Source organism: Sarcophilus harrisii, chromosome 1 (genome assembly GCF_902635505.1).
Source record: "Sarcophilus harrisii chromosome 1, mSarHar1.11, whole genome shotgun sequence".
NCBI classification, from domain to species: domain Eukaryota; kingdom Metazoa; phylum Chordata; class Mammalia; order Dasyuromorphia; family Dasyuridae; genus Sarcophilus; species Sarcophilus harrisii.
Genome location: NC_045426.1, coordinates 503,703,945 through 503,728,189, shown reverse-complemented (window position 1 = coordinate 503,728,189; position 24,245 = coordinate 503,703,945). Strand labels below are relative to the sequence as shown.

General features: G+C 33.8%; 1 protein-coding gene across 10 annotated transcripts in view; it reads right to left on the bottom strand.

Moving 5' to 3' along the window:
* MTCL1 (microtubule crosslinking factor 1) overlaps positions 1-24,245 on the bottom strand; it is a 158,471-nt gene that overhangs the window by 114,387 nt on the left and 19,839 nt on the right. For all 10 annotated transcript variants that reach the window (XM_031946627.1, XM_031946628.1, XM_031946626.1 and 7 more), the window contains exon 3: positions 21,542-21,700. In XM_031946627.1, coding sequence (XP_031802487.1) covers positions 21,542-21,700 — 159 coding nt within the window. The remainder of the gene's footprint in view (positions 1-21,541; positions 21,701-24,245) is intronic.

Below are 24,245 nucleotides of genomic sequence, written 5' to 3'. Positions count from 1 at the left end.
GCTCTACCCAACCAGATGGAAGAGTTTGTCATGGCTACAATAATCCTGAATGGAATTAAGATATGACAATCCAGATATGCATCACTGCCCACCAAAAGCCTGTTGCAATTTGACAACTCAAATAATAATAATAATAACATTGGAACGTAATTCTGCTGAAGTAATGCTACTCCCAAAGATTCCTGAAAACAACTGGTCATCAACCTAGAGGAGACCAGAGGTCATCTAGTCAAAGCTTCACATTTTTAAAATGAAGGAACCAAAGCCCAAGAGATTACATAACTTACCTAACACCAGACAGACTTTAGATTCAGTGTTTTCTTCACTATTTTAAGACCATGAAGACTATAAGATCCAGGAGGCATAGGGTATGGATAGGGTCCATCAGACATTCAGCTATGGCCAGACTCCCAAATCTACCTTTGGGGATAATAAAGACTTTCTATTTTCTCCCAAGCGTCCCTCTACCAAATATCCTTTAATTTTCAATTTATATCTCCTTTGAAAATTTATTTCTACTCCCATCTCTCTTAAGTTCAAATTGTCCTCTTTTTCTTTGCAAAAACAGCCCAAATCAAGGCCATGAGGAGCATTTGAAGCTTGCTGAAGAATCAGTGGCCAATTCACATGATCATAATGTCTATCATCTAGGAGGAAATAATTCCTGATGTGTTCAATTATTCTTTTAAATTCTGAGAGCTGGCAATGAATGCTTTCCTTACTTGAAGAGGAAGGCAGAACTCAAATCCAAGAGAGTGCAATCTGCTAGATTATCCAGTGCTCAAAGCTAATTTCCAACCTCTGAAGAAATAGAAGAAGCAAGTAATGTCCACTAAAATGAGCTGCAGAAGATGTACTAAAGAATGTCTCTGGCAATCATCTTCTGTCAAACCCTAATGTAGGTATCATGAATACAAAGTCTTATAGACAAAAATCTACTTCTATCAAATTATTGATTATAATCACTTTCATCAGAATTCCAAAAATAATTTAAAGCAATTTTTACCTTTAAGAATGGCACTAATATAAAGAATTACCAATGAATTTTCTAAAATTAGGTACTAAAATCTTTCCCTAAACTTTTCTACGTATATTTTAAATGTATTACTAGTTGTACAAACATGTAACCAGTTGTTAAAATAAAAGCTAATACATGAGCTAATAACTGAAAATATATGTGGAATATTACAAATAATTACAATTAAGAAAAAAAGACAGTATTCATCTGATGCATAGGCAGAAAAAATAGCATACATATAATTTGATTGAAAAAATATCAAATGAACTTAAAACTATACCTTAGCAAAAGCCATTCATTGAACATTTATATGTACTATATGTAAGGCATTGAGACAAGATGCCATGGAAGGGTGCAAAGATACATTTCTGTTGTGTTTCAGTTGTTATCACTCTAGGGTTTTCCTGGAAGAGATACTGTCATGATTTGCCATTTCTTTTTCTAGCTTATTTTACAGATGAGGAAATTGAGGCAAACATGTATTTCAATCCATCTAATTCAGAGTCCTGGAATGTACTTTTATTTTACTACAAATGAAATGGAAAAAAAATAAAGATTTTGGGTGACTTGTCTAGGGTCACACAACTAATAATTGCCTGAAATTAGGTTTGAACTCAGGAAGATGAGTTTACCTGACTTCAGGTCCAGTATTATACCATCTAACTGCCCTTAAAAGATGCATACAATACTCTGAAGGAAATTATAATAGAAATATTATAATACCCACGAATTACATGAAACTTTAAGGATTTTCACACCACCATTGATGACTTAGAGAACATTATTATCCCTATTTTACAGATGAGGAAATTGAGACTGATAAATGGCAAATTACTTGGTCAGGGTCAGATACTAAGTGTCTGAAAATAAATTTGAACCTAGATCTTCAGACCCCCCAGTCTACCATTCTCACTATTCAGCTGCCTATCATAGTGCAAGAACTGTACATGAATAAACAATACTAGGTCATGGGCAATTCATTTCATAAGAGTGGTACAAAATGTTTATTCTCAAAGACAGGCCTCTGGTCAACTTAGTGAGTTTCTAAAAGCTATCTTTTTGAGGAGATCTTCCTTACTAGATACAGAGGCAGAATATGGCCATAAGGACATGAAAAGTAACTACTGGGATATTTAAAACTCTGTCAAGTATCCAAAAAATTGACTTTGTCAAGGTTAAGTTTCCAAAAAGTAAAAATCGGGTAGCCTAGGGACACTCAGATAAATTGAGTCATGATATTATATAATAAAAATTACCTTAAAATAGCCACATTGAATCTTCAATTCAACCAGAATGGAAAAACTGCTTAATTGAAGTTTTTCCCAAAGAAATGAAATGAAATATAACTTTAGATTAGCAAACATGAACCTTTGCATATGTTTGCAAAGCCTATTTTATATATATCCCCTAACATCCTACAATTGACTGTTGAAACATATTTTTAAAAGATGAAGGTATGTGATTTTTATCTTTCAATTTGTCCCTTGTAATCAGTGTAGCTCAAGACTCAGGAATCTTGTCCACATATAGTATTTGAGCCCATAAAAAAGTAGTGAAACTATTGATGTCATGGGTCAATTCTCTTAGTTTCTTCATTTCATTTCCCAAAATCTTTATCTTTTCCATTTCAGGGGCAATAGAATAAAATTACATTCCAGGCTTCTGAATGAGATGGATTGAAGCACCTAAGCAAGAGGATTAGAAGGAGAGAATAAGCAGGCAGTCCTTTTCAGAGAAATGTGTGGACTGTGGTAAACACTCACATAACCAGTACTGCATTTTAATGAGCATTCCTGTCCCCTTCTATTATGTCTGCTTGTGACCTGGAATAATACAGCTAGATACAATCAAAGCATACCTTCTAAACTAGTTAGAATGCCATGTTGTTGGGGTATTTTTTGAGGTGAGATAGAATTCAAGAAGGGAATAGAAAAAGACTAGAGAGGGAGGGAGGAAGGGCTAAGGAGAATTTTATCAGTGACTGGTTCAAATTAACTTTGGAAAAACAATGAATACTTTCACAAGTATATTTGGAGCTGGCCTCTGATTTGTGTTAGGAAAACCATAATTAACAAAGAAAAGACCATATATATAGTTTACTCTTCTTCTTGCTTCTCTGGTCCCAAATATGAAATTCAAGATTAAGATATGACTAATTTACTGGAGAAATGATAAGATGTAATAAATGATTCTTCTTCTAGAGAATCAGTTGATTTAATGGCAGAAAATTTTTTAAAAAGCGGGTAGACAATGGTTTGAGAATTTCTATTCACATCTGAGATTGTCTATGCCAAACCATTCCTTGGGGATCCTCAATGCAAAATTCATTCTCCTTTCTTCTGAGATGACCCTGAAACTTGACCTTTTACTGAGCTGCCCACAACTATATTCATCTCCAGACTCATTTATCAATCTCTAAAATTCCAATTATAATCACAGAGAAGTTTGAATACAAACTCTCTTACAATGCATAGGCAGCAGACATACTTAACAGGAATAAATCCTTGACATACACTTTTATCATATTTTTCCCCTCCTAAACAAGTACAGTGGCACAACAAACAGCTTGTTAAAAAAATTACCCTAACCATGGCTGTTCTCTATTCCTCTCCCAAAAACAAAGACCCAAATTTTTGAATAATCATTTTGAAGTACTCTTGACAGAAAGGGTACCTCCAGACACTGAAAACAATGGCAGAACTTAAGACTATACTCTTTCTGATCATGTCTTCTCCTTTTCTCAAAACCTTTAATGGAATTTGCCACATATTATATCATAGGAAGGTGGATAGTATGGATAGAATGCTGGGTCTGGAGTCAAGAACACTTGAGTTTAAATCTGGTCTCAGGCATGAACAAGTCACTTAACTCCATTTTCCTTAGTTTTCTCATCTGTAAAAAGAGCTGGAGAAAATAATGTACTTCAGTATCTCTGGCCAAAAAAAATACCCCAAATAGGGCCAAAAAGAGTCAAACATGACTGAAAGCCCATATGTCATAGCATATTTGAAAATATGTTTGTTTTTGCATATACCTTTTTATGGTCTTTTTTTAGACTATAATTTTTTTTGATGGAAGAATCTTTGTCTTAGTCATCTTTGTACTCTCTGTGGTGCTGACCACAGTAACATTTGGTATTAGGCTTTGAAGATTACAAAATACTTTTCATTTGAACTTAGTAGACTCCCAATCAACATTTGCTAAATGAGTGGATACATTCTAGCGTCCATCCTGTTTTTTTTTTTTAAACTATAGTACTATCCCTTTCACTCATATTTAGCTTCTGATTTACTGTCTCCCAAATCATTTTTCTCAACATCAATACATAGAGCATATTTCTTAAACATTTAATTTTATTTATTTTTTGGATGCATTTAGGTTCTGATTATTGTTGATTCACAGTGCATATACAGCTATTTAATCTCAATCCTGAGTTTCAGGACAGTTCTCTCCTTCAGGACACAAAGAAAATATTTTTTTTAAAAAGCTTTTTCTTTTCAAAACATATGCATGGAGAATTTTCTAGCATTGATCCTTGCATAGCCTTTGTTCCAAATTTTTCCCCTCCTTCCCCCCACCCCCATCCTAGATGGCAAGTGATCCATTATATGTTATATATGTTAAAATATATGTTAAATCCAAAATATGTAAACATATTTGTACAATTATCTTGCTGCACAAGAAAGATCAGATCAAAAAGGAAAGAAAATGAATAAGAAAACAAAGTGCAAACAAATAACAAACAACAAAAAGAATAAGAATGTTATGTCATGATCTGCACTCAGTTCACAAGTCCTCTTTCCAGGTGTAGATAGCTCTCTTCATCATAAGATCATTGAAACTAGCCTCAAACATCTCATTGAACAAAGAAAACTTTGTTGTTGAAAACACACTAAAGAAAATTATTTAAATTTGATGTGAAGCCTAGAAAAATAATAGTCTATAGTCAACTATTAATTAAATTAGGGTAAATTGCAGTATTTTGACTATTTAGACTTAGTGGCTTTAACTTATTTATTCCAAGTGTCTATATTTTAGATTTTATGAACATGAAATCTAAACTGATTCTGAAACATGATTCATATGTATATTTAAGTATTCTTCCCCATACTTGTTGCCATACTGGCAACCTGTAATGAAAGGAACTGATATTACATGGCATATTAGAAAAAGAACAATGGAATGGAATACAAAAGACCATGGTTCAAATCCTTATTCTACTCCTTAGTATGGATGAAATCTTGGTTAAATTATTTTATCTTTCTGGACCTCAATTATCATATCTTTAAAATAAAGGAGTTAGACTAGATGAGTAAATGTAAACCTTAAAGCTCTAATGTTCCTTCCCACAGCAAATATATGCTCCTAGGATTCTGTGATTATAGACGATTCATTTGTATACATTTTCCTAAATTAATGACATAAATTTTACTATGAAATGATATGTTTTATATATATGCACATGCAAATACATACAAACATACATACATAGATGTGTAGGTATGTGAGCAGAGACATGAGAAGGGGGAGAGAGAATAAAGAGGGAAAGAGGAATTTTCCAGATTTACCAGGACAACATAATACTTACATCCCAGGGTATAAACTAAATTAACAAACTCCCAAAGTCCAAGTCACTTACTGACATTGTTGTCAAGTGGCCATTATATATCAATAGCAACATTGATTTGTTCATTAGAGCTAAACCAGGATACCTTTTTCCCAAGCCATGGGTGGAGGGAAGAATAGGTTCCTACCTGCTAGTCTTTACATTTACTTACCTCTGTAAGAACAAACACACCACATCTCTACACAAGCAGATTTCTCAGAAAAAAAAAAAAAGATTTGTCTTCTACAATGAGCTACAAAAATGTTCCTATCCTTTAATCCAATATTCCCACTATTAGATTTTATTCTAAGGAAGTTGTTGATGGGAAAAAAAGATTTATCAATACAAAAATGTGCCTAGGAATGGGACTTTTAACAGCCTCAACTTGAAAATAAACTGCCACTATTGGGAAATATGATTGAATAAAGTGTAGTATATGAACAGAATATTATCATGGCATAAGACATAGTACAAAAATATCTAGAAATAATGGGAAGACAAAATGATGCACAGTGAAGAAAGCAAATATATGTCTATATATATTATATATTTTTAACATAAATAATGCAGATAAAAAACAATAATAGTCAAATCATATTGAGAAAAAAGTCAGGAATCATGGAAACAAATAGAATGATTTTGTGTCAATTACTGTACTAAGTACTACACATGCAAAGAAGGAAAAAAAACCACTATCCTTGCCCTCAAGAAACTTACATTCTAATGGGAGAGACAATATGCAAATAACTACAAACATACAAGATATATACAATGGAAGATAATCTCTAAAAAAAGTCATTATAAGTAGAGAATAGTAAGGAGAACCAGAAAAGGCCTTTTGCAGGAGGTGATATTTGAGCTGAGTAGTGAGGGCTGCCAGAAAATCTGGGAGGGAAGAGGAAGAAGAAGAACATTTCCAGCCCAGAGAACAGCCAGTGAAAAGATATGGAGTCGGGAGATAGACTGTTATGTGTAAGTTTAAAGTATTTTTTTTAATGTATTATAAATAACAGAACTATATGGATATGTTTTTAAACATTTCCAATTAAATTTCTTTTTGCTTTCGTTTTCTCTTACTTTTTTTGTGCTTTTGAAAACTTCTACTTGTCAATGCAAGACAAAATAAAATAACAAAAATATTAAGGATTCCTAAATTCATATCTGTGTGTGGTTCCTCAATGAGTTTACAGGACTAATTACAGAATTAGCAAACCTAATTACATTGCACAGTTAGTCAAAATATCAGAAAAATTTGGAGTGTATGGAGATCCTATGTGTAGCCTTATTTAAAAATAATAAGAAAACTTTTTTATTGAAGTGATAAGTCTGTGAGTCACTGGAAAGGGTATTGTTGATCATCATGAACTATTTATCAAGAACTAGCTATTGCAGAATAATTTCTTATCTTCTTTATGACATTGTGATTTGTTAATAGGGAAGACAAACTGGGGAAGGCCAAAACACAGGATATCTATATTTCAGGGAAGTATTTAAAAATTAACCTTGTTTACAAGGGATAATGATTTGTATTAGTGTCACTAGATGCATTTGATCTGGGAAAATATTGGGACCAAAGAGGAGATTTTGTCTGAAGAGAGAGATCTCTAATGGAATTTTTTAAAGCTAGCTTTAAGGCTGTTTACAAAGCACTTTACAAATATTATCACATTTTTGTCCTTACAACAACTCTGAAAAGAGGGAGTTATTAACAACCATAATAATCATAATTTTAGCCAATATGATAGGTATAAAATGTTATCTGAAGATTTTCTAAATTTGTATTTCTCTAAGATTTTTGGTTAGAAAAAATTTTTCATATGATTTTCATATGGCTATAAAGTGTTTTGATTTCTTCATTCTTCATTGGAAAACTGCCTATTAATATCTTTTGACCATTTATCAATTGAGGAATGGCTCATATTTTTATAGTTTTGACAAAGTATAACAGTTAGCATTTCTAAAATATCATATATATCAGACACCATGCTAAGCATTTAAAAATTAATATTTCATTTGATCCTCACAACAACCATAAAAAATAGGTGTTATTATTATCCCCATTTTACAGTTGAGGAAGCCAAGACAGACAGAAGTCATATGATTTGGCCAGGGTCTCACAGCTAGGAAGTATCTGAGGCCAAACTTGAGCTTAGATCCTCCTGATTCTAAGCCTAGCACTCCATTAACTGTGTCACCTAACTGTCTCTAAAATAAATCACTGTTGTAAATAAAAGGCTATTAAATAAAATAAAATAAAATATATCACTGTCAACAATGAGATGATTCAGGCCAATTCCAATACACTTGTGATGGAGAGAGCCATCTGCATCCAAAAAGAGAACTGGGGGACTGAATGTGGATCACAATAGAATATTTTCAGCTGTTTTGCTATTGTTTGCTTGATTTTTATTGCTTTCTCTTTTTTTTTTCTTTTTGCTCTGATTTTTCTTGTGCAATATGATAAAAGTGGAAAGATGTTTAGAAAAATTGCACATGTTTAACCTATATTGGATTACTTGAGGCCTAAGGGAGGGGAGTAGGAGGAAGGGAGGTAGAAAAATTTGGAACAAGGGTGAATATCAAAAATTCTCTTTGCATGTATTTTGAAAATAAAAGCTATTATCAAAAAATGAAAACACAACTAGCTAATGATTTATTTAAAAAATAAAAATGTATCACTGGCTTTGTTCTATTGAATATTTTTTATCAGTGTCTAAGATGAAACAAAGTTAATACATTTATCAAAAAATATTCAGAGGACATAGAAATACTTTCAGATAATGAATTGAGATCCCAAAAGTTCTCTACAGACTGAAACTATGAGCTTAAACTAAACTTAAAATTGAATAGGAATGAGTTGGAACTTCTAGTATTGGATTAAAAAATTAGCCACATAAAATAAAGCTAGTGAGAGAAGTGACTTCCTAAGGTTTTAGCCAAAAACACTTGGGTTTTCAGTGGACTTCAAGTTTCATACTGTATGACTGTGAATAGCTAATGTATCTCAGGCAAATGACAATACCCTGTGCAGGTCAGGCAACATTCAGCCTACTGTGTTCAATTCTGGGTGTCACATCCTAGGAAAGAGATTGGTAACTTGAAATGTAGGACAGTGAAGGACAGGTAGGTAGCACCATTATGTATAGAATATCAGATCTGGAGTTAGGAAAACTCAACTTTGAATTCAAGTTTGGCTTACCTTAGGTAAGTCAGTTAAACCTGTTTGCCTCAGGTTCCTCATCTATAAAAATAAACTGAAGAAGAAAATGGCAAATCATTCTAGTACCTTTGCCAAGAAAACCCCCAAAAGGGGTTACAAAGGGTAGGATATGGCTGGAAAATGACTAAACGACTAAAACAAAAAAATAGAAGAGATTTTAACATCCAATTCTATCAGAGTGTGAGGAGAAAAAGCAATGATACAAGCAAAAAGGACTGTGAGGAACTTGATGGCTTTTCCTTCCCAAAAGAGATCAACTGAAGAAGATTCATCCAGGAGAAAAGAAGATGGGGAGAAAACAATTACTTGTCTTCAGATGTTCAAAAGATTATCATGTAGGAGAGGGATTTTATTTGTTTTATTTAGTCTCTGAGGGTAAAATAAAAAACAATAGATTAGAAGCAGAATCCTGCTTTTTTTTTTTGTTTTGTTTTAATTGCTAGAAAATCTTCTTAAGAAAACTGTCAGATATGATTGACTTTCTTCATTCTCGAAGGGGACCCTTGTTAGATATATTGCACAGGAGAACTATCATATAAATATGGGTTAGAATAAATGACTTTTGAGGTCCTATTGAAATCTGAGAGTCCACAGTTTTACGAAGCAAAACAGTTTAAGGTAATTCACTGTGACCTGCAGGGTCACAAGCTAAAGGCATGTAAAAAGATTGAAAATTTTTAAGGTTATTGCTTCTTAAAAAACAAATAAAGGAAAACTTAAAATCCTATCCATGAAATGTTAAATAGAAGAGAAATTATCTTCATTTCAAATAAAGTTTGTAATAAATAAAAAAACAATGCTTCCCTAATCTATCTATATATCAACATGGAAAGACTTTGATCAGTCAGAATTATTTCATTCCCAATGGTGTACCAAAACAGAACAGTTATGTGCTCTTTGAACACTGTTATATGAAATAGTATCTCCAGAATTTTCCAGAAGCGATCTCAATCAATAATCCTTATTTTTTTAAGTGGAGGTGATGAAGAACTGCCAGATTTTTTTTTCACTCCCAGTCCCTTATATGGCTTTGTGATTATCAAGAGCCAACACATAACTCTGATCAAAGTGTCTTGCATCCAGAGTTCCAGATGTCAGAAAAGGGCTGTAGTTGTAATGGAAACAAAACTGATGTTTGTTTATTGCCAACCAGCCAGAGAGACATACAAAAACCCAGTGTAAGTAAGATTACTGGATTGCCAGCTTATATAAGCATCCAGTGGAGGACGGTTCACACAGGCTGAATGCCATTTTCATACAAGTACTAACTGTGGGACGCACACACACCCAGCATGTTCTAAATTCCTCCACTGGGGACAAACCGGGGTGAAACTCATCAAAGGTTTGTGATCATCTACTGTGAAGGCCCATCCAAGCTAGAAACCCATTGCCCCACACAAACCTCTTCTGAATAAAATAATGCATAGAAGATTTTTTAAAAATCAGTTAATAGGAAATAATAACCTGAGAGAAACCTGATTTCGTACCCCTTACCTTGAGCAAATACAAAGCCACAGAAAATAAAATACTGTTTGATCAATTATTACACACTAAATGTTTTCCAGACAATGTGACATTTTATATGGAAACAAGAAATATATTTCACTGGATTTATAGTGTTAAAGAACTTTTTAATTCCTTAGGAAAAAATCAAAAACCAAAACTGTTCATTTGACTTACAGATATCATATGGCTCAGGCAATGACAGCTCAAACATGAGTCAGAGATCTACAAGCGGCAAGGCTTGAGAAAAGACTACTACTGGAAACAACATCTCTGTGTTTTTAATTACCACATATTTCCATTTCCATGACCAAATTCACAGCATTAAGAGAAAATTTACATTACACATTCAATCAAACCCTGATACCCAAATGAGACTGGCACCAACATTCACTTGAAATGAAAGATATTTCTTAAAAACAAAGGCATAAATATTTTGATTATTCCTAACAATCAAACTAATCCTTAAAACTTGCCCCACTCTAAGAAATGATGCCGAATGAATCAACAGGGCCAAAAGAATAGCATAAACACTAATTGCTACCATACAAGAGAAAAAATAAATTAGAATGAATAGACAAAGAACTGTAAGACAGATTGAAGGGAATAACTCAAAAGCTGTTATGACATTTTATGGGCTGAATTTCATTTATTTAAATGTAAATAGTTACAAAGCAAGTTTAATTAGTTAGGGTTGTTCAATTAAGCATAGTATGCCAAAGTGGATAGAGAGGCAGCTGGGACATCAAGAAGACCTGAGTTCAAACCCTGATTCTGACACAGCTGTCTGGCCAGGATCAACTCACTTAATCTCTCAGTGCACCAGGCAGTTTTCTTCAGCCTCCTCCCCCCCTTTTTTAAACATTTCAATAGTATTTTATTTTTCCAATTATATGTAAAGATAGTTTTCAACATTTATTTTTGTAACATTTTGAGTTCCAACTTTTTCCTCTCTCCCTCCCTTACATATACAATCATTTTAAACATATTTCTACATTAATCATTTTGTGAAAGAAAAATCAGAACAAAAAGAAAAAACCATGAGAAAGAAAAAGCAGACAAAAAAGATGAAAATAGTATGCTTAATTCACATTAAACCTCCATAATTTCCTCTCTGGATATGTGATGGAATTTTCCATCACAAGTCTATTGGAATTTTCTTGGATCACTCACTTTTGCTGAAAAAAGTCTATCATAGTTGATCATTATACAATGTTGCTATTACTGTATACAGTGTTCTCCTGGCTCTGCTCACTTCACTCAGCATCAGTTCATGTAAGGCTTTCCATGTTTTTCTGAAATCAGCCCGCTTATCATTTCTTAAAGAACGGTAATATTCCATTCCATTCAAATTCTATAACTTATTCAACTATTCCTCAATTGATGGTCATCCATTCAATTTCCAGTTTCTTGACACTACAAAAAGAGTTGCTACAAACATTTTTGCACATGTGGATCCTTTCCCCTTTTTTTATGATTTCTTTGGAATACATTCTAAATAGTGACACAGCTGGATCAAAGAGCATGCCATGCTAAACTACTCCATATAAAAGAGTTGCTAATCTGCACTGATGAAAGGAGTTTTCGCACAAAGAGCTCCCTATGCCCGATAAAGTCAAAAATACAAAGCAAAACTGATTTTTAATATCTTTTGCAGCCAAAAGATTAGCTTTTGTCAGTTATTAAGCATCTGAAAATTTTCAGGCACTGTGCTAAGTGCTAAGTGTTTTGAAAAAACAAAAACAGAACAGTCTCTGCCTTCCAAAGGCTTTCTAAGGAAGGAAACAATATGTATCCATGTGACTGTATACAAAGTAAATCCAAGGTATTTTTAGGAGGAGGACTAGTAGCAGGGGGATGAGGAAATGTCTAGAGGCATGTGAACTGTGTTCCAAATAGAAAGAAGCTCAGAATTTTAAGAAGTGGAACTGAGGAGGAAATATACCCCAAGAATGGGAGACAGCCTGTACAAAGCATAAAGATAGCAGATGGATGAGCACATTTAAGGAACAACAAGAAAACTAGTGAAGTTGCATGAAAGGGAGTAATATGTAATCTGCCTGGAAAATTAAAGAAGCTCTTTATAACCTAATGACATTTTATAAGTTGAATTTCCATTTATGATTCATAAATATATTAATTATTATTTATTAGTAATATTAAAAATCTGTAATAATTTTAAATAACAATGGAGTTGGCATTTGATTGTAAAGGAGTCTCTTGGCTCTTAATTTTGACATCCAATGCTTCTCAATTAAATTTATATGTCCCCTTCTAAATTTCCAAGCAGTGGAAACCCCGGAGAATTTCTTGCCTCCCTAAGATATTCGATTCTTGAAGAGGAAAGTGTTGAGAGAATAGGGAAAAAGTTAAAATTAAACTTCTGGAGAAAATAAGTGTTGGCATACAGACCACTCAGCAGCAAATACAGGATCACCATATCAAATGTGGTCATCCTGAATTATAACATTACCTCTTCTCAAAGGTCACCTGAGGTCTCTAAGGGTGCTTGTGGATAAGGCAGTGAGGGGTAGACTGAAGAAGGCTGTTGCCCATTTATTCTTAGGGAAGAACAATTCAGCACTACATAACTAAAATGGAGAACTCTAGGTTTACTTGAATGTCAAGGATACTGATCAATACAAGCATTGTTACTCACTAAAAGGGCCACTTTCCATGGTGACTACATTGTCTGTTAGCACTATCAAGAAACTAGCCCAGAGTAGGTTTGGAGGTTATTATTAATCAGCATCAAAGGTCATGAGTGACTTAGAAAATTACTCATAGGCTAGTGGTTACTTAATAAAGGGAATAAAATATGATAAAATTCTCATTCATTTGACAAATATTTAATTCCTCTCCACTATCTGTCAAATGTCTTGCTAAAATATTATTGGGGATGCTGAGAAAGGAGGGGAGAATATTGAAGATTTCTGAGACTAAAAAGCAGTGTAAGGCTTTTTGTAAAGGCTACTGTAATATTCCTAGGGTATGGTAATAAGGGCTGGAACTAGGGGTGATGGCAATGGAAAAAGAAAGATGAGAAATTAAGATTGTAAAAGAGGAACTCAAAATGTTCAGAATAATCAAAAAGAATTTTAAAAATTTTCTGAATTGTTATTAATTTAAGAGATGAAATTTTGTTGACCCTGTCTCTGCTCTTTTAAATGGCCTTTCTCTTTTGTCCAATTCTAATACCCAAGAAAGAGGAAAAGTAGCCAATTATTTAAAAGATTCTAGATTATGAAATAGATTTTAGGATCTAGAAATCTTAGAATTTGAGAGTTATAAAGAATTTTCAAGTAATTTTGCAGATAGGGGAACTGAGACTCATGACACAGTAAATAGGAGAACCAAGGTAGAAAGCTCTTTTCTTTATTCCTCTAGGTGTGTCCAATCAATTAAAAAGCATCTGTTATGTTGCTACTATATTCTAGGATATGATCTACGTGCTGAGAAAACCATGACAAAAACACAATAATATCCCTCCCTCAAAAAGTTTACTTTTAACTTAGGAATAAGTATATATAAGCATGAAACACATATAGAGAGTAAGCAAGGTAATTTCAGTCAGGTAGACCCTAACAGCTGGGGGGATCAGGAAAGGTTTTATAGGATATAGGATAGCAGGTGGTGGTGAACCTGAATGAGGCATTCTAAGAGGCAGAGGTGAGAAGTATTTCAACAATGGAGGGGAAGGAAATTAAGGTACAATGAGGTTGGAAAGGTAGGCTATAAAGGTAGGACTGTGAAGGACTTTAAACATCTAACAGAGGAGTCTTCATTTACTTTAAGAGGCAATAGGAAGTCATAGAAGCTTTCTGAGCAGTAATATGCCAGAGTGTAACCCGAGTTTTAATAATATCCATTTGGGAATGTGGGAAGAAAGAATGCATTGAAGAGGAAAGACTGGAGGCTGAGAAACCATTACCTGTCTAATCCAGGTGAGAGATAATGAAGGATGAAACTAGAATCATTCCATGAAGAGGTTAAATAAGAGAGAAATGTAGAGATATAATCAAAAGACTTGGCAATTGATTGACTATGGGGCTTAAGGGAGAGTAAAACGTCAAAGATGATTCTGAGCTTACAAAGTTGGCTTACTAGAAAAAGGGAGGTACCATTTACCAAAACAGGAAAGTTAGGGACTGGGATGGGCTTTGGCAGAAAGATAAAAGATAATGAGTTCTGTTTTGAACCAATTGAATTTAAGATGTCTATGGGATATCTATTTGGAAATGAACAAAATGTAATTTAATCACCCTGGACTTCAAGTTCCATCTCTTTTAGCATAGGGAAAAGAGATTAGATTAGATGGACTCTGAGATCCCTTGATGCTCAAGGATCAGATCTGGCCTATACTTTGCTGACCCTTTCTTTATGATCTAGATCCATATCTATGATCTATATAACGATACCTCTATCTATCTGTGTGCATATGTATGTATCCATATATATATATATCCATAAATCAGCTTCATCAAAATGATGATGAGATCTCTGAGAGAGAAGTTGTAGAGAGAAAAGGCCCAGGACTGGGTGTTGGAAGACATTCACCAAGTTAAGAGTGTAGGACAAGAATGATGTTATTGAGCAGTAATAAGATTGAATTCAAATATAGCCTCAAATGCTTGGTAACTGTGTGATCATGGAAAATCACTTAATCTCTGCCTTCCCCACAGTCCCCATCTATAAAATGGGGATAGTTTTAGCATCTACCTACCAGAATTGTAAGAATAAAATGAGACAAAATTTGGAAAGCATTTTGCAAATCTTAAAGAACTAGGTAGATGTTAGTTATTATTATTATTATTTACATTAGAGATGTCAAAAGATTGAGGAGAGAGAAAATGCAATTAAGACTTGATAATTATGAAATCACTGGTAATTTGGGAAAGACCAGTTTCCAAATTGCAGATGAGGTCAGAAGCTAGATTACAGTAAATTGAAGTAAATGAAAGGTAGAGAGAAAGGAAGTGAAGTATAGGAAGTTTTTTTTCTAGGAGATTGGTTGTAAAAGCAAGGAGAAGTATAAAATGATAGTTTAAAAGGATCTAGTGAAGCTATTTTTAATAATGGAGATGAATAAATGTTTATAAACTGGAGATGGGAGATAGGGCATAACTATAGTGGAAGTCAATCTGTTTATCAAAAATCCAAGCAGAGAAAGATACTCGTTGAGAAGGGCTATCTCTTCATCAAATTTTGAAGGAGGAAAAAATGGGAGATCATGTCAAGGAATTCTGAGATGTAGAGTAAGGGAAAATTAGTTCCACAGTCACATATGAAATGAAATCTTTTTCCAAGGGCTAGAGTAAAATCAGTGTCAGAGTCTTATGGAAAAAGAAAAAAGAAGGTTTGAATAATTAAGATCCAGCCTTAATTATTATTTTTGTAACAATCATAAATCACTGCCTGAAAAACATATTCTCAGGTTAAAGTGCAAATAAGATTTTTGGCCACTTTGCTTTGTTTTGAGAAGTATGAGCAATGTGAAGGCCATTAAAAAATGAAAACGAGCATTCACAACTTTTAGTGTTTGTCTTCTTCTGTTTGCAAAATTCAAGAAGTATAATATGTCCAATATATACTTCAAGGAGTGAATTGAATTTGATTCAGTACCTTTAAGAGTTCAAATAAGAAATTCAAGTCCCTTTTTGAATGTACTGGCCATTTTCATTGGATGATGAGTCATCCTAAAAGTAGACTATAAAGGGTAAAGCAGAATGGAAGGATCCCCCCTCATTCTTGGACCAAGATCCAATACAGCTTCAGCCCAGGATGAACCTCACCTGTAGGTGCCCCCATCAGCAGTGACTTGAAAGAAAGGTTAATGTGCTCAGTTCATTTTCTATCCTCTTCTTTCTCTGTCTCTGTTGTTTTAAGGAGTCAAATCCATGAATTCAAGGTCCTCACATATGTTGACTTAGCAAGTCACAAATTAACATCATTTATGCTGTATTGTATTTTTGTTTATTTTGCTAAAACATTTCCCAATTACATTTTAATCCAATTCAGGCATTGGAGAATTTTGCTACAGTAAATTCTCCTCTACTATCCTCCGTGGTATAAACCTTTCCTCTCTGGTAGGGGACAAATTCACAATCAAATCCAATTTTGTTCTCAATTCCAATCATGCACATTTCTAAGAGGGAACAGTCTTCTCTTTGACCAACAATAGGTCTCAGGCCAAGCTTTACTTGATCATTGTTTGGGCCTTGATTGGGTTAAAGTGAATGTAAATAGCAATTGTTTCTGTTTTGACCAGAAAATTTGTCCAGAAACTCAGAGTGTCTTTCTCTCCCAAACTTATTTTTTAACTGGGTAAAAGAAACCATTTTCTGCCTCATTTCTTATCTATCTTCAATAACTGATTGGACATTGCCTCAGTCACATTGAGACCCGTTAAAGACCTTAGCTTAAAAAGGCCAAAATCTTCCACTACATCCATTGTCATATCATCATCCTGATCTACATTGCTCTGGAGGAGAAAGTGCACAGCCTTCCCTCACTTAAATTCAATTCACTTGCATGTCATGGCATGACCTCCCTGATGTCATGGACTTCTTTGAAACAAAGGACAAACAATAACAAAAATTATAATAAAGATAATCTCCCAACCATACACAGATACATAGAGAGCAATAAACATTCTAAATGGCAATAACAGATTCCTATGACTGGATGAAGTGATTTCTTTAAATGCATATGCCCAGAGAAATAGAAATATTTTTTTAAATTTCACATAATAGCTTGATGTAGCAGAAGGAATACTAGTAGTATAGTAATTAGGAGCCAGAAAATCCTGGGTTCGACTCAGCTTTCTCTGTGTAAGATAGGGTTAAACTACTTGAGTTCTCTGGGTTATACACACACACACACACACACACACACACACACACACACACACTTGCTCTACCTACTTCATATGATCACTGATAAGAACAATAAAAGTAAAATTATTTGGAAAACTAAAGTGCTATACAAATGTTAAGCTTTTATTATTAAGTTAGAAAAGCCTTCTAAAATGGTTCTATTTGGGAAGTGACAAGAATTCTAAGAGAAGGGAAAAGGGGTTTTGTCATGATGTCTAAAGACAGATTAGAATAGCTTCTCTCTCTCTATCTCTGCTTTTCAACAGGAATAAAAATACCTTATTAGGGCTCTCCATTGTGGTTGTATTGAAAACAAATCTCCTTTTCTCCCTAGCAACCCAAACTCATTCATTTCTAGCTTTACCATTTCAAAACATTTATGCCAAATCTTTCTACAGCTGCCGTTCTGTTCCTAATCCTCTCTGTGTTTTGTCTTTTTCTACAGGACTACCTTTTCATAGCAGCTTGAATCCTGAACTATCCAGTCTGACTTTTTCTATTGGCTGGCTTAACCCCAATTCAATCAATCCAGTTCCTATTCCATGCCCCTCCCCACATCTAAACAAAATATATAAAATCACATATTTTCAGGTGTAAATCACTCAGTATCTCCCTCTATCGTTATAACTATTAATGATGAAAAATTAAAAATTTAACTACCACACAATGCCTTTGGGGAACAATTTAAGCATGAGTAGCTCTATTATCCTTTCCCCCAATATTTATTCATCAAGTCAAACTGTTTTAATCTCTTTAACACCAGCCTTCCTCTACCAATAGAATTTTCAAAGCTGAATCTTCACTATGACCATTGGTAAACTTTAGAGAAGCCTTTACTAAAAGGATAAGCAAGTAGAAAGGTTTTCCATTTTCAGATTATTCTTTATATGCAGCATTAAGAGTCCTGTAGGTCATGGACAAAAAAAAAATAAAACTTTGGGATTGCTTTTGACCATCTTTTGAATGAATGATTGCCAGCATGTGTGGATGAATTAATGAATGAAGATGGAAGGAATCTCTAGAGATTGACTAGTTAGTTTCTCTCCCATCAGAAAGGTCAAAGAACTACTATCTACATTTTCTAGATGAGGCATCCTTCTGCCTCTCTGTATCTCATTACTACCTCCCCATCTCTGCCTCTCTTTTAGTTCTCTGTTCTTTTGAAGGTGGCTGTGGGGAAGGGAGAGTCAAAATTGGCACGATCATGGCAGTTAGAGGAGGCAGTTATTTGCTGCTATGAATAATCAGTGCTTATAATACCAGATATTCTTCACCTTTTCAAAAATTTACACGTCATTATAAAATATGAGTGTGTGTTTATATAGGGTTAAATAGTAAATAAAGGGGTTTGGAATGGGAAAACATTTAGGATGCTTTTGTTTTTGCTTTTCATTTTGCCAAAAGACATATTTCCCCCAAATAATCCAAAATGAAGTAGTTTTCAAAGTATCCTTTCCTGATTGGTACTTCTTCATCTACCTGATAGTGTCTTTTAGATCTAACACCTTTGACTGCTAGGGAACAAGAGAGGGTGAGTCCATGTCATGTCTGGGGACATTCCAGATGCCATCAATAATCTTCTCTCTCCCAGGCATTTTTTTTAAAAGACCATCCTTTGGAATACTTAAATATAGTCAACCATATTAGTCACAATTTTTTTGTGGGTACAGTGGACAGAGTGTTGGATCTGAAATAAGGAAGACTTAAAGCTGCCTCAGACACTTACTAGCCATATGATGTCACAAGTCACTTAACATGTCTGCCTCCATTTCTTTAACTATAAAATGGGAATTGTAGTAACACCTACCTACCTTCCAGGGTTGTTCTGAAGATAAAATGAGATAGTATTTGTAAAGCAATTTGCAATCTATAATGTATTATATAAATGCTATCAATCATTGCCAGTGAGTTCACGTGATTAATATAAACCTGCAGTACAATAGGCTCCCTGAAGCTAACAGTAGCTCTAGGGACAAATGACTTATTTCATTACCACTGAATGCTCCTTTTCAGCCTAGTTTTCAGATGTCTGGGGAAGCAGCAGGCTGATAACATTCAATCAGAATGATAAAAGTACATGAGAATATCAAGGAAGGAGGAAGAGGCAGATTGCCCTCATCTCTCCCTCATGTAGTTGTCCTAAGCAATTTCTAGCTTGAATATTTCTATGTCAGCAATTATGGAACTCATTTCTATTCCCCCATGACTATTTATTATTTGATATTATTAGATGTATTGGAAAAGCACATATGCACATGTAGCTAAATCTATATCTAGCTGATCTATCTGCATGTATATGTGCATATATATGCATATATAAAATACATATATATGGAGAAGGAGAGGAGAAAAAGAAGGTGGAGGAGAAGAAAGAAGAGAAAGGGGAAGGGGAGAAAGGAGAGAGAAGAAGAGGAATATGAGAGACACAGAGACAGAGAGAGAATGCAAAGTAATTTCAGAGGGTAAGCCAATACTGCTAGATAGTTGAATACATGGAAGTTGAGAAAATGTAAGAGTTGAAAGAAAGCTTTAAAAGCTAGAGCATTGGGTTGAAATGAATAAATCAATAATTTGGTGGAAATAAATATAAAATCTTATATTTGGTTCCCAAAATCAAACTTTGCAAGAATAAAATAAGGCACATATAGCCACATAGTTCTTTGCCTGAAAAGCCGTAGGGGGTTTTGTGGATTACTAGCTCCATCTGAGATAAGTATGAAAAGATCACCCAAAAAGTTAATGTGATATTAGATATTAGGTTGCACTGAGAGAGGCAGAGCACTGAGAGAGGCAGAGTTTCTAAGGATATCAGGGTGCTCTCTACATGTGAAGTTCTAAGTGTCACATATTTAGGAAAGACATTGAGGTCATAAATAGATTCTCACAGATATCTGCAATGGTACCTAAAGTAGGTATCAAAGGTATGACTTTTCCTGTGAGCTATAAAGGTAAACTGGAAATAAAATTGGAAATAAGGTAAACTGGAAAAAATCAAATAGAGTATGGTGAAAAACTGGGAGTACAACATTTTCAAAAGTGATAACAGTTGGAGTGGAGAAGATGACTACAAATCAAATATTAAAATTATTTGGGAGGAGAATGACTTGAAATTCATAGGTTATAGTAACAAAGATCTAGATAGGATGGCATGAACTTCAAAAGCAGATGTGTTTGTTAGGTAACAGTGGTAAAAGGGAGAACAGAGTTAGCAGTGCGGCTGTCCTGGAACTGTTGGCTAGGAGTAAGCAGCCTTAGAGAAGGTGGGTGTCAAGATATGTAGTATGTTCAGAAAAGTAGGTTTCACTGAGCATAAAGAGAGAGAAGAAATGGGAAAGGAAAATTTATATGATGACACCTTTTGATAAACAAAAGGAAAAGGTAAAAAGTTTCAAAAACTTTAAGGGTAAAGTCAGAAATTCCAAGTCATAGGAAAAATGTCTGTGGTCTTGTGGTAATTATGGTGATGGCAGAGGTAGTGGAATGGTCAACAGACTAGAGTAAAAATGTATACCTGATGATGAAAGGGAGACTTTGGAATAAAAAATTTATTCAAAGAAAAAGCAAAATTCTAGATGAGCACACCAAAACCTGCCAGTGCCATTGCATTGCAATGGGGTTGGTCACCATTTTGAGCTTTTCTTTTTCTTCTTTTCTTCCTTCCTTCCTTCCTTCCTTCCTTCCTTCCTTCCTTCCTTCCTTCTTTCTTTCTTTCTTTCTTTCTTTCTTTCTTTCTTTCTTTCTTTCTTTCTTTCTTTCTTTCTTTCTTTCTTTTCTTTCCTTCCTTTCTTTCTTTCTTTTCTTTTTTTTCAATCAGCATTAAGTCACTAGGGTCACACAGTTAGCAAGCGTCAAGTGTCTGAGTTCAAATTTGAATTCAGGTTCTCCTGACTCCATGGTCAGTGCTCTATCCCACAGTGCACTTCGATGCTTCTTAAACTTTTCTTAAAACAAAATCTCAGCAGAAATTGTTTCTTTTGTGACTTTGCAACACACAAGCTATATGGTCCATAAAAAGTCACTGAATATCTCAGTGCCCTCTATGCAATTATCTAAGATTATTCAACCATAGAAATGGTACTGATCTGTCTTAAGAGTGGCAGTTCTCCTCAGAAGTTTCTACCCAAATAAAATCACAAATCATATAAAATACAAAACACTCATTCCTCTATTCTATTAATGATATACCCTCATTGATCATGCAATCATAGAACAAAAGCCTATTGTACAAAATACTTTCAAATGTCTAAAATGAATCATATTGGTAACCAAATTGATGAACCATTAGAAGCAAGATTCTGTCAAATATCTCATTTACTTACCTCTTTCAACTTGTCCAGCTCATTTTGCAGGGCCTGTTTTGAGATTTCTACTTCAATTATCTTCTGTCGTAGAGTTTCATTTTCATCTTCAGCTTTAGCACGTTTTTCTTCCACAGTCTCAAGTTCATGATGCAGTCTAACAGATACATCTTTGGCGACCTGTATGGAACCATGTGTATGATGATTATGAAGTTATGAAGCTTGAGAATAGATAAAGGCTATCACCTAAATATGTGGCCCATTCAAAAGACTCTTAAGAGAATGAATTTATTTTTATCATTGATTCAAAATCTGAAGTTCATAAACTTGTGAATTTATATGTCCATATTTCAATAAAGTGTTTTCCCTCATAATCTTCAGTATTTTGTTTTTATGCATTAAAAAACTTTACTCCGAGGAAGGGTTCAAAGACTTAACTAAATGTCTAAAGGGTACATGGCATAAAACTGTTTAAGAATCTGTTTTATACTAAATAAAGAGACAATGGAAACATTTACATCTGATAGACCTATTAGGAAAACTTAAACTATTTCAATGATGTACTAATTTAGAAGTAGCAAAGTAAATAGAGTACTAGGTCTTCCTGAGTTCAAATCTGGCCTCAGATACTTCCTAACCATATGAACCTGGACAAGTCACTTAACCCTGTTTGCCTCTGTTCCTCATCTGTGAAATGAACTGGAAAAAGAATTGGAAAATCACTCTAATATTTTTGCCAAGAAAGTCCACAAATGGGATCATCATCAGGCACTATTAAACTAATTAACTATTAAACAATTAAACAACAACAACTAGTTTACAAAATGCAATGAAAGATAATACTAAACATTGGAAGGTCATCTTCTCTAATAACCATTTGAATTGTCTCTACATTACCCTTTGACAAGTCATCATGCAATTAAACTGTAAATCTGGTCAAGATGGATCAGGAATTTTAAAATTTCTTTTGTATCATAACTTGTGTCCCACCCCTCTTTTGTCACTCTGATAAAAATTATGGATCCCCCTTTATAATAATATTTTCAAATGCAAAAAAAAATAAAATACATAAGATTACAAACGAAGTCAATTATATTGAAGTAAAGTTTTAAACATATTTTTAAAAGTTCGTGAGCTTCAGGTTAAGAATCTCTGCTCTAAATTTAAAGATATTTTTCTGTAGTTCAGTTTTATATTAGATCACACACACATGTTTTTTCTAGGTCTTATCTGCCTTACATTTTTAGGAGCAAAGGGGGTTATTTTAATAAAAAATTAATTTTAACTTTAAATCAGTTAATTAATTTTAGATTTTTTTTCCCCCCTCAGGAGAAGTATAATGAAATAAACTTCCCTTCTTCCTGTTAAAAAAGTGGAATCTACAATGAAATGTTGTATAATCTTCCAGCTTGGGGAGGGTTGGGGAGAGATAGGGAGGTCTCACTACTACCTTTTTCAATATGTCTTTCCTGATTCCCTCAGTAAATACTTGCCCTTTCCTCTAATCATTATGTAGATGCATAGATGTGTATGTGTATCTTGTATATTATACTCTGTATATATATATATTTATCATCTATCAATTTATATTTTTATCACTTTATCATTTTAAACTTAAAATCAAAATAGGAAAAGGAAAATAAACATTGCAATGTGCACAACAGAACATGAGAGGATTCAAAATGTAATGCAATAAATTTTTGTTTCAAAGTTCAATGCTATCTAACTTTGCTTCCTTATAGGTTTTCTTTGAGTCTCTGTTATGCAGTTTATTCTTCTTTCTGCCCTTGTCCCTGCCCATAGAAGACTACAATTTGTGCAGATATATATGTATACAAGCATGTATGTGTGGGTATGTGCATATACACACAAATTTATATACATACATAAACAGATACATACACATAGTATCTATATAGTACAAATACATACACATATATATTCTCATGCATCAGTGTAACATCATAGTATTCTTGTTTGTCTTCTATTTCTCTGAAGGTTTTTTTTTATATTATTTAAATATAAAACTCTCCTTCCTCCTCTATCCCAACAAGGGAAGCTCCTTGCAGGTAAGGACTAACTTATTTTTATATTGTATCTTCAGTGCCTAGCATACCATAAGTTCTTTATAGAATTTTTTGTTATGAAACAGATATGGCAGTTAAGAAAAGCTATTAATAAAACAAAACAAATCATTTAGGCCTTGTAGGAAATCCCAAGTCCTCTTGGGGAGAAAAAAAATAGATGTATAAATGTATTTACTATACATACAAGTAAAGAATATCCAGAGATATGTATATATAATTCATTAGGAATTCAAATGGAAAATATAGCTAAAATTTATATGTGTATGTGTGTGTGTGTGTGTGTAAGGTGATAAGATACTTTATTTTTAAAAGTGGTTGAATATGCTTTGTCATCCAACAAGGAGTAAGGAAGAATCTGTTTTTCTATCAGAGATGGCAGAAATATCACTACAGAAATACTAATCTCTATTACATTATATTTAATGGTATTTTGATTGCTGGTGTTTTATCATTTTTAATAGAACTGAGAAAAACTTTTCCTGTTCTCATAATGAAAGGCTAAAATGACATTTCTCAGAAGTGCTCATCTTTAAAAGAGGAAGTGTGATGTATAATTAATCTTTAGATAAATGACTTGCTATGTAGCTCACTAGAAAGTCTCTAAAGTCCACGAGAGAGAGAAAAAAGGAAAAATTCTA